At 40.9% G+C, this 12230-nt stretch overlaps 1 protein-coding gene across 12 annotated transcripts in view; it reads right to left on the bottom strand.

Moving 5' to 3' along the window:
* The window catches only part of adgrl3.1 (adhesion G protein-coupled receptor L3.1), a 123490-nt gene that overhangs the window by 62815 nt on the left and 48445 nt on the right, over window positions 1-12230 (bottom strand). For all 12 annotated transcript variants that reach the window (XM_031285822.2, XM_031285825.2, XM_031285826.2 and 9 more), the window contains exon 5: window positions 6916-7025. In XM_031285822.2, coding sequence (XP_031141682.1) covers window positions 6916-7025 — 110 coding nt within the window. The remainder of the gene's footprint in view (window positions 1-6915; window positions 7026-12230) is intronic.

Below are 12230 nucleotides of genomic sequence, written 5' to 3'. Positions count from 1 at the left end.
GAGACTGCACTGCAACAGGGAAGCTATCTGACAGTAATGCATCTTGCATACCGTATGTCACACACCCACACAAACACATATGGGGGAACAGACACACGTGCCATGCAGACACAGAGAGAGGGAGAGGGATACTGATGGCAAACACACACAAGAGCATGACACAACATAGAAAAATAAACAGATTCATAGTAAAAGTGTGTCTATGGCGGCCCTATCATTAGCGCGGGACAAAATACAGCAAAACAACCTGAGATAATGAGCTCTTTAATGTATGCTAATAGCAACAGAGCAATGAAAACCAGAACACTGATTTGATACTGGGATTGCATTTCAGTGGACCAGCCAAAATTGCCACATTAAAATGCTTTCTGATGCACAGTGGGTGAGCTAACACTGTGTATGTCACCTACTCTGTACGACTCTGTGTATGAGTGCACAATCATCTGTGTGTGGAGGTGGGAGCATACTGAATTCACTGGGTTGCTTCAACCCCAACACCAATTCCCTGTCTATTATATTTAAAGTGTTATCCTTAGAGCTTCGACGGAGGGTTGCTCATGCCGCCCTGCAATGAAATGTGCACACTTGCTCGAAGCCTCTCAAACGTATGAATTCCATTCCACCTTGTTCCCAGGGGGACTGAGTGGAATGTGAACATGGCAGAAACCTAATCCTGCAGGCAGTGCCCTTGTGTCTCTCAAGACCGTTAGAGACCTGGTGAATGAAACTGGTCCCCGGAGAGGAGAGGAGAGGAGAGGAGAGGAGAGGAGAGGAGAGGAGTGGAGAGGAGAGGAGTGGAGTGGAGTGGAGAGGAGAGGAGAGGAGAGGAGAGGAGAGGAGTGGAGAGGAGAGGAGAGGAGAGGAGAGGAGAGGAGAGGAGAGGAGAGTCCTCAGAGGAAAAACATTTGGAAGAACTTCTGTATGGCACATGTTTATATATATATATAGCACTAGCACAAGTACACTACATATTGCACAGTACATGCATACACTCTTTAACCAATTACAGCCAAAACTCATCGCCAGAAGACATACACAAACACATGTGACACACACAAACACACAAACACAAGCAACGATTAAATCCTAGGCTCATGAAAAATGCATGGTAACTGGTGCGGCTTAGCACAACTCCCGATAAATAAGCAATCTCTAGAAGGAGATTGTGTTAAACCTAAAATGTGTGTGTGTGTGTGTGTGTGTGTGTGTGTGTGTGTGTGTGTGTGTGTGTGTGTGTGTGTGTGTGTGTGTGTGTGTGTGTGTGTGTGTGTGGTGTGTGTGTGTGTGTGTGTGTGTGTGTGTGTGTGTGTGTGTGTGTGTGCGTGTGCGTGTGTGCAGTTACTAGTGAAGATATAAAATGTTTTACCACAAGGAAGCAGTTCCCTTGTGAGAAAAGCCAGGAAAGACAGCAGATAGTGTGTCTGTGCAGAGCAGGGGGGAGGTGCGATGGAACTACAGATATTGATGTACCAAACGCGCACACACACACACACACACACACACATTTAAACAATACAACGAGGCACATTGTGGTCAAGACGACGGGGATTAATGACACCGAACAACAAACTTTGCAACACCTGGAGCTCTTATACAACCTCCCAGACACAAAGGAAAACAGTTCAAGGTTGCCAGCATCTAATAGATTTAAGATGATAAGGTGTGGCGGCAACAAGTACACAAAATGGCACACCAAATGTCAAACAAATGTCATTCAATTTGTATCGCTGCTTGTTGTTTCACTAGATTAGCGGATGCCTCAGTCAGTGACCTCATTGCAGAGGCATTCTCTGGTTTTAATCTCCATGACAAAGGCATAAAAAAGTTTTTCACAAATCAATCATTCATCATTCAGTGTGCAATATTTGACAGAGGAAATATAGCTCAGTGAGACGTTTCTTTAAATGTTTTCTTAAGGTTAGCTCAAGTATGCATGGTGATGCAAAAGACGAGAGGTCTTTTGTGCTACTGCTAATTCAGTGGCCAGAGAAAAAATAAGGACGCAACAACTTTCCCGCAAAATGTTTTTTTTTCTCTGTTATTCATAATTGAATTCTGCAGAGGTGTGGCATGTTTTTATCTATCCGGTATCTTTGACTGTTCATTTGCAAAACCACTTATTCTGCACTATTGAATAGTTAGTTCTGCAGCTACAAAGAAAAACCCATTTTGCTAATTTATTCCTAGCTTTGAATGAATATTAGAAAACAATAGCAGAAAAATAACACAGAAACAGAAATGCTCTTTTGTGACAATGTGTAGCCTGTCTAGTTTCATTAATATCTGAATAACATCTTACTTTTTTGTTTCTTTACTCACAGGAACTGCTCTGTACCATGGGTGTTTTTTTCCCTCTCTCTTTCCATTTCTATTTCTCATACACACACTCACACAGAAGCTGTGTTAACCTGACTGTTATGCGGCATAAAGATAATTAGCATTTTTATTGAAAGCATATGGTTTATTAAGGAGGTATTCGTCCAGGAGGAAAGACGGTGTGTGTGCTCATGAGTTTGTGTAATATGGGCGTTTGCGTGGGGCACGCACGAGCATGTTCCTACCACTGCTATCTCAGATCACCAATCAGCTCAGCCACCTAAAGCCCAAGGTCATTTACGGACACAGACAATATTCATCTTTCTCACTCCATTCTTCCTTTTGTTTATTTCTGTCCTCTCATCCTCACCTGCTGCCATTCTCTCTCGTCGTGTCACGCTGTGCCTTTCTCCTCATTCATTCTCTCCGTTACGTCCTCTGTATTTTCACCACATCCGCCAACCCAAACCCTGTCCACCTCTCACACTGTGTCTTTTATCAGTTAATTCCTTCTTTCTGTTCCTCGTCTGCTGGCCTCGTCTAACCCATTTCTCTCTATCTCTGTTTCAGCTGTCGCTCTCGCTCTCTCGCACCCTTGCTCTGTCTCTCTCCTTCTGTCTCTTTGGTTCCTACCCATCTTCCCTTGCTCTTTCTGGGAAACAAAAAATTGCCTGCATATGTGTACACACACAAACACATGCACACATATACAGTATACTGTACATGCACATACAGAGACATGCACACACACACAAGGACAGAATCCTGGCTGTAAGCAATTGTTTCCACGACAACACACACACACACACACACACACACACACACACACACACACACACATACACATGGCTCTTCTCATGTTATCATGATGAAGTTATTCTAAGGGTCCAATCTGACAGAAGTCTTTAACTGGACAGACAAGAAGGTGATTTTATCTTTTAATTAGCTCTCCTACTGAGCCACGTCTATTGTCTAAAATAGACTGCATGGGTATTGCATAACATATCATGGCTTTGCTGATTAATACGCTAAATGTGGTCGTAGGCTAATTGCTTCATAACGACAGTTGGAGAGCCAGGGTCTGCTGCTTGAAGATGAGAAAATGGATAAACATAATCTCAAGCGTTTCCCGGCTCTTTTTTTTAACGGATGACCATAAATGAAACAATCCAAATCATCATATATCTTTTTCTGCAGCAATTGCGTATTTGTAGAGATTAAATGTATCTAGATACGATATGTGAGAGCTGCCTTGAAGATGTACTTTGTACAGTAGTGTGCTAATGTATGGATATTTATAGTCTGCCTGCAGTGCAATGAGCAAGTATACACAGGTGGCTAATTACTGCCAATGCTAGCTGGCTAGTTTGGCACACGACTGCCACACACTCATACCACAGAGAGCCAGAGAGAGAAAGCGAGAGAGCACTTGATTTTAGCTCTGGAAAAGAGCCAAAAACCTGCAGTGCAGGGAGGAGAGATGAAGAGCTGTGAAGGTAGAGCGAGCCAAAAATCCTCAAGAAAAAAAAAAAGGAGGAGAGGTGGAGGAGCAAAATTTCCCAGAAAACTGAACCGTACATAATTTAATTACCTGTTTTACAACCCACTTTGAGATTTGTTTACAATATCTATGTAGTGCTAAACACAACAGCCCTACTTCAACATTTGTGCTGAGGGAAAGTACATCTATGGTGTCTCTTTGGAGCTCAGCTCATTTTCTTCAGTTTCTGATTATAACCCTACCAGTGTGTGATAATGTTGAGGGACACCTATACTTGAGTTATGTATGTCCCTTGATGTTACAGCCATTTAAGTGCACTCAAGCCGACCCTGCTTTTGAATGTTAATATGATCATTTGTTAAAGTTGTTGTAAAATGTTTTAGGAATGTGACAGTTTGAGAACACATATTTCAGAAAACAAGCCTCCTTTATTGATCAGTCTTGATTTAAGGCAACATTTTGGAGATATATCACCGCTTAACGTCTTACAAAATGTATCTTTTACAACAACGCCGCTGACAGCATTGATTTGCCATGTCGAGCACGCCAGCTTGATTGTAGACGGCTGGGTCTCCGGCCTGAATCTCAGCAAGAAAAAGTATTTGTTCTAATGTTCAGACATTATTCTTCAAAGAAAATTGATTTCATACATATTTTAAGGATGCGATATGAGGGCTCAGGGATCAAGGCTCTGCCACGTAAAACTTGAAGTATTCTCAGACAAAACAATGTAAAGTGTGGAGTCACTGTATCTAATGACTAGTTTAACCTTTATACATCATATTTTTCTCAGCAACGTTGTGCAACATTTCTCATGGTGAAACAAACCCACAGGAGCCAGGTAGTGTATTACAGCGCTACCTGATCCAGCCTGAACACTTAGTCAGTACACAAAAACTGATAATGTACTGTCAAAGGCTCTCTCTATTTGTCTCTCTCTCCAATGCTACATCTCTCTCTACTCTATCCTTTTCTCCAATGCTCCATCTCTCAATGTCCCTCCCTCTGTTAGCTGAGCTCTCTAATGACTTCGGTTTCAGATGCTGTCTATTTTTGCTGGGGAACCATTGTTTATCAGATCAGCGTGCAACTCATCTTTCTTCTGCCCTCAGTTGTGCCTGAGCTACTGTTCTTTCTGGTGATTAATCTATGAAATACGTAGCTCTGTATTTTCAGCCGTGCAGTTATAACAAAGATAAAGACAGAACATGCAGACGTTTCAAATGAATGGATGAGACAAGAGTGAAAACACACACTGACACACATCCGTTTTGATGCTTGCAGTGTGTGTGGTGTACGAGTGTGTGCGCACGCACTTGGTGGGGCATTAAGCAGGTATCAGGTTGTGTTTCCATCTGCTCCAGAGAGGGCTCTGATAGTCCTATTATTTAATCTGCTGGTCATTCTAGACGCCAGGCAAGAGCCGTTTAGGCAGACATAATTGAATGCTTTAGTGTGGGAGATCACCTTGGCCGTCTGTATGGACCGTGGTGCCAAGGCTTTACACTTAGATGATGTCGGACTCACAATAAGGATCTGTGATTTCTGCAGCACTAATTTTCAAAAACCAAAATTCTAAACATTTGTTCCAACCAGTTGCACACACTTCTTAATGTTGGAAGAGAGAGAAAACAAGTTGGATATCTGGACTCAAAAGTTTCCCTAAATCACATAAAACAAAATCTGCTTAATGAGAAGCTAATTTGCTTTGTAATGACAATAACTAAAAACAAGGTAGTTTGTTCAAAACAAGATTTCACCTCAAATGTATTGAAAACAAGTTAGGGTCAGTCTACTTTTTCAACTACTTTTTGGCAAAAGTAAGATTCACAGACAAGACTAACTTTTGGAGATGGAACTTTTTTGCTGTAATTAAATGTAATCTAAATATATCTTATCTCAACTCCAACTCTGTGTCTTTTATGACTTCCACAGCAGTTTGTTTGTAGCAAACAAAAAAATGTCATCAATAAGATAAACACTTTGCATGTACAAAAATAGACACATTTTCATTTCACAATACCCACACTGCATCTTGTACTATGTTTCTGTGAGCTTTACAAAGGAGACCATGTACAGTAAAATGTAATATAGAGTAGTATGACAACATTATATTTATAACAAAGAATGATTACCTGTTTTTATTTGAAAGTTATTTGGAATATGCCACTTAATTGCAGGAGGCCTATTATTATATTGTTATTCAGCGTTGTGTATTTTCTACTACATTCGGTGCCGGTACTCTTTACTTATTGAGTAATATGTCCTCTCTCATAGCATTTCATATGTTCTATAACTTATGCTTTGGCTGTCTTCTGGCAAGGTCTTCAGTCTTCAACAAATATAACTTCCATGTGAACAAAGTCAATTATAATCATGTTGTAAGAGTAGTGAGAGGGGAAATCACTTGACATTTAGCTTTATCATAAAACAGACACAGAAGTTGCATTTAAGCTTTGCCTTTGAAAAAATCCTCTAAACTGGAATGCAGTGTGAAATAAACATCAAGGACAAATAGATGTCTTTGATTTACTAAGTGTCCACCCTGAACTCTTATGCATTTATTATGCAATGAGCTGTAATTTTGTATTTTGGGGGAAACTATGCTGGTAAAAAAAAGGTTTCACAGGTGGCAAATTTATCGACCATGTCCCATGAATGTTTCACTCCAGTGAATATGACCTCCCAGTCTGTTATCATGTGGTCAAAGGTCATATCGCCATCTGCCATCAATGGAGCCCATCCTTCTTTCTCATCCTTCCTCCCTTGGAGTTTCCCAGTGAGCGGTGTCATCATAGTTTACCATGTAAAGTGACTGTGGCACTCAGATTACTCATTTAGATTTTGGATTAAAACAGCATGTTTTTTTTTAATTATTATTAAATCAGTATGAAAAACTGCAGGCTTTTCACAATCTAACTTTAGAAAACAGCAAACATTTATCAAGATCTTAAAATTAAAGACAGTATTTCAGACACATTTCACCAACATCCAGAATATGTGGATGAATGTTGTTAATGAAGACACAGTATACTCAGACATATGAGTAATGGCATCACAGAGATAGGAGGTCAAGAAATGTTGTAAGGGGTACTTACTGTATGGGACGCACTCATATTGGACTTCCAAGTATTTGTATGTGCCAGGACAGGGGTCTGGGAAGACGTCAGGCCCAGCCACCACCGCACACTGGGTACGGTTGTTGCATCTACGTGGGGAAGAAGCAGATATGTCAGTTGAGCACATCCAGATGCACAGATCAGCTCACAAACACCCACTGACAGATGCACACAATGTGTCTTTTGAAATGCAAAGCGGTCTTTAATACAGAACAATGACTCTGACACGTGATGTTATATAGACATGTATTATGTCCTCATATAATTCATTACATTCATCCTGAAATTCAAGAGTCATCTGTGTTTAAGGACCCTTTAGATTGACAATAGAGCAGACAATGTGTCCTTATTGGTACACCTGGAGTTGGCATTACACTAATGGAATCATTGAGTTTACTCATACACAACGTGGTACACAATGGCTACTAGCGAGGAGTTGCGCAAGGACACTTCTGGTGTGTGTGTGTGTGTGTGTGTGTGTGTGTGTGTGTGTGTGTGTGTGTGTGTGTGTGTGTGTGTGTGTGTGTGTGTGTGTGTGTGTGTGGCAGTGAGAACAATAACCTATGGCTTTAAGAGTATTTTGCTCCAGATAATTAATTTTAATTATCAGGGGGCCCTCTCCTCTGACACACAAAAAGGTAAGTATTCCTCACTCTTATTAACACAGGCTATGTAAGGCAGCACACTATGTATATTTACTATGTGCCTGTGAGGGTTTGTGTTAGCATGCATGTAGGTGTGCGGCTATAAAAATCATGACAATGTGTGAGTGTTTGTAGTTAAACATGTCAAGGTCAGTTGTCACAACAACGATGATTTGTTGGGGAATGGTTGGAGCCCATATATTATCATTACAGATACTTGTAATAACATAAAATGCTAACCCCACTGCAGTGCCACTTTATCTCAATGACGCTTACTGGTTTGAAATATATTATTGAAATTACGTGAATGAAGAATATATCACGTGCAAGACTAGGGACAAAGAACGCATGAGGAGAAAAGGCATATTTTAAGAAGGCAGATGAGCCATTTCTCTACTCATCTGAATATTTTCTTTCAATTAGCACAACTGTTCTGTCTCTCCCTCTTTCCCTCTCTGTGCACCTGTCAAACAGGCGACGTTTACATTTAAAACATTCAGATTCCTCCATTGAGATATTTTTAATGAGCATGTCAAACCCCTCAAGTCTCTTCCTACAGTATCTTTCAACAATTTGCGTAATAAAATATGCATGAGAGCTAATTTAATTTTTGGTTCAATAGTCACTTATATTACAGAGAACCAATGTAGACTACACACCCACTTACTATGACGTTTATTGGTGTCTATTGCTGACCAGTGCGTCTGTGGTCAAGTGAGGGGTTGCTCTGTCTGTCATATTCTAATAACAATACCCGCCAGTCTTCTCTCCTCTATCCATCCCTTCATTTTTCTCGCCTCTGTGCTTTTTAATTTCTTGCCCCGGTACCTTCATCATCGGTCACCTGTCATCAGTGCAAGTTGTGGACTGGGGGGAACACACAAACTGACACGCTGCCACAACTTTGCTCACAACACCGACCAATCGACATGACTGGCTGGCCCACAATGGTGAATCAGAGCGCAAAACCAGATTTAATGACCTCACATATTCGCTAGCACAAAAAAAGGTCCTGTAGTTATGAAGTCATGGGAGATGGGAGCTGAAGACAAGCGATTAAGCTACATACATCTCTTAAAACGTACTAAAAAAAGTGCTGTCATTGGGGTTTTTTGTAGGATTAATTATTTCCACACACAAACCTTAAGGAGAAAAATCCTGAACACTGTAACACCAAGAAGGGTTTTTTGGTGGGCTTAAAAAAATGTCTCATCCCTAAAAAAGAAGGGATCCAACACAAAAAAGATCCAAGTGAACTGGGCAGTGAAACCACATGACATCAGAAAGTTATTGCAGAAAGCCAACAGAATGCATAAATAAGTGAAATTCAATACATTAAAAAAGCTCAGATGCAGGGAACAGGCAGCGTAGAAGAACGAAAATATGCAAATGTGTTTGAAAAAAACAAAAGGGAGAAAATGTAGGTTTTGCACTAGCTGTGGGTATGTGTGTGTGTGTGTGCGCGTTTATTTCTACTTTATGCTCCTGCAAAAAGGCTCAATTCTCTGGGACTTTCACGGCTGAGTTATAAAGCACTGAAGGTTATTGACTGGTATTTTAAATGAGAGGGTATAGAGCATAGATTTGACATAATCTCTTGCTCGCTCTAACTCTCCGCTATCACTCCCTCTTTCTCTGTCTATGTTTGTCTGCACAACCTTTCCCTTTCTTCACCCCACACTCTCTAAGCCAAGATAATAAAGCAATTTCTTTCTCAGCCTTTGTCTTCATCCTTCCCGCCAAGGAATTATTCCTCTCCGTTCCTCCTTCTTTGTCTCTCATTCCGACTGTCTGTTTTTTTCCCTGTCTGTTTATCTGTCTTAAACCCACTTAGCTGCAGTTTCCGAAGTCACACCCAGATATATGTGGTAGGCGTCTTATTGCTTGCTTCGTTCTCTCTCTGTCTGTCCTCTCTCCCTCCTTAATATCTTTCTCATTCCTGCCTCCCTCAGGGCGTCTTCTCCAGCCTCCCTGTGTTTCTCCCTCGATCCCTTCATCCTTACTAAAGCCTGTGCTGACGTCACCGTTCTGTCTGAGCCAGTAGTCTGAGTCAGATAAAAAAAAAGACTTCCTTATGTCCCCAATACCTCCATCTCCTTCTCCTCTTTCGCTCTCACTCTCATTCACTCTCTGCCAATGTGTTTATCCAGCAGCCTAGCAAAAAATAAAAACATCAACAAAAATTCACAATTCACGTCCTCTCTGCATTCTGACCCATGATGACACCCCACACACACACACACACACACACACCTTTGGATCCTTTTTTTAAATTATTTTAAACACTGAAATAGCCCTATATTTTCCCTGTGTTTTTCTTGTTGGCAGAAAATCTCCTTTTTTAATTAGCATGACCACATCAAAACAAGACAGTGGCCTGGATACTGCCTTGCCTGCTGGCTTTCTTCCCTGCAATGTGCAACACACACACAAACACTCAAACAAACTACTCACTAACAAAGCCGAGCTGTGGCAGGCAGGGAAAGAGAAAGCTGCGATGCTGCAGTGGGTGCTGCTGTTATTGTCTCTGATGTTTTTCACTTTGTTTGGCAGACCTCCCTTCACTCCGTCTCCGTCTCTATCCCTCATATAAACATAACTGACTGACTGATGATTTGATGAGGCTGACGCTGGCTGATGGAGTGTGTGTGTGGTGGGTGTGTGTGCGCATATGTGCTAGCACATGCATGGTTCTGAGAGCAGATGTAAGACGGAATAAATATTTGCAAGTATGTGTGCATCCGGCTGCATGTGCTCGAGTACAGATTTGAAGAACTAATTACAGAGCAAGTGAGAGCTGGGAACTAATCCTCACAAGTTGAAAGAGGTGTCTGAGCGTGAGTGAGTGATGCACAAAGCCTTAGCACAGTCCTCTGGAATCAACATTAAAGTGACTCGCCATTCGGGGCTGGAACCACGTGGCAACTATCTTACCTGGGTCAAGTTTTAGACTTGCTGCAATTGCTCAGCTCATGTTGTCTTTACAATCCTTGTATTTCTCTACAAATACATCAATACTGTGTTTTATTCAAAGTAATGAGCATAAGACAACTGTGCCTGCCTAGAATTTCATGGTAACCCCATGTTTTAACGATACAACCAGGGTGGGAAATTAACACCTGCCACCAGCCAATGGCGGGTACTTTTTCAAAGTGGCGGGTGACTTTGCCTTGTATAACAGCCACAGTGGCGGGTGGATTGTAAAACATTCCTTGTAACGGATTGGACAGCTTTTGTCAAAGAATGCTGTTGCTAAGTAACAATGCACAATGCTTACAGGAGTCCCGTTACGTTACTGCTAATGAATCCCCAACATTTCCGGATTTTGCTGCTTCATAATAAAAACATTCAAATACCAAAATAATGGAGGACCACGCATATTTCCGGCAACTCCAGACTTTTGTCGAGTAGTTTTCAGCGCTAGTCCGTGACACCATGTAGCTGAGCTGAGGTACAGACGAAAGGAAAATTATCGGTTAAAAAAATATGGCGACATATCCCCGGTGTTAAGAGGCCTGCCGCGGAGACAGCAGTAGCTTTGAATGTAGAAACCGTTGAGGGCGAAGTAAAGAAAAAGAGAAAGTACTTTTCGAACAAGTGGCGCATTGACAAAACGTACAGCGAAAGACCGTGCAAAACATTTCAGACTGTCCTGCCAACCTGTATACATTTTAACATCAATGTACGCTGTAACGATTTTTCAGTCGTTGAAAGCTGCTGCTGTTTCAATCCTGTCAGCTCTCTGCTGCTCAGTTCCCCCCGCGACTGACGGCACACACACACACACACACACACACACACACACACACACACGGTGGATGCAGGAAAAAATGGAGATGAGACGTACAGGATGACCTAAATTGAGGACAGCTACGCTCGTTATTGTAAGTGCAATGATAAATAAGTTAAAGTCCTTTATTAAACCGTATGAATGTGTGTCCCACGTCAGGAAATAAACTAACAATGTAAAGATCAACAAGCCACTGACAGAAATGTTCAAATTTGATTAATTCAATAAATTATTATTTTTTGTATTAAATGCACCAGCCATTTTCATATTATACCAACATTTGCAGCATCCTGAGCCTTTTTGGTAAGGTTACTAGGAAAACTCAACCCAGAGTAGTTTTATTCTCCCCAAAATAAGTTTCCTTTTTATTTTTAAAGAACTATACAAAAAAACAACTTTCACTGTCTCTCGCAACTTCATTGCAACAAAAATACAAAAGACATCGCAACTTTTATGGCAACTTTTTACAAAAGCTCACGCAAAATCAGGCATTTTGGACCGCAGCAATCTCAAAAAAAGGCCACAAAATCCTGGAGGGACTGTTAAATGCTATGTAACTGAGAGATGAGTCAATATTTTTTTTTGTTCATTAAACATGTAGGCCTACAATTACTGTAGAATATGACCAAACACAATTTTACCATGGTCTCGCAGGCTTTTTTTCACATCACTTTTTATTTGCCTATATTAATAAAATATGTATCATTAATAATAAAAAATTATGTATTGAAGTAATTCAAAATATGCTAGTGCACTTTCTTTTATAAATTTGAATTCTAATAAATTTGAAAAAGTGGCTGGTAAAAAATATAAGTGGCTGGTAAAATTGGGCATCCACCAGCCGCTGTGGCAAAAAAGTT

The sequence above is a fragment of the Sander lucioperca genome, chromosome 4, assembly GCF_008315115.2.
Source record: "Sander lucioperca isolate FBNREF2018 chromosome 4, SLUC_FBN_1.2, whole genome shotgun sequence".
In the NCBI taxonomy this organism is placed as follows: domain Eukaryota; kingdom Metazoa; phylum Chordata; class Actinopteri; order Perciformes; family Percidae; genus Sander; species Sander lucioperca.
This window is presented reverse-complemented; position numbering and strand designations above follow the sequence as displayed.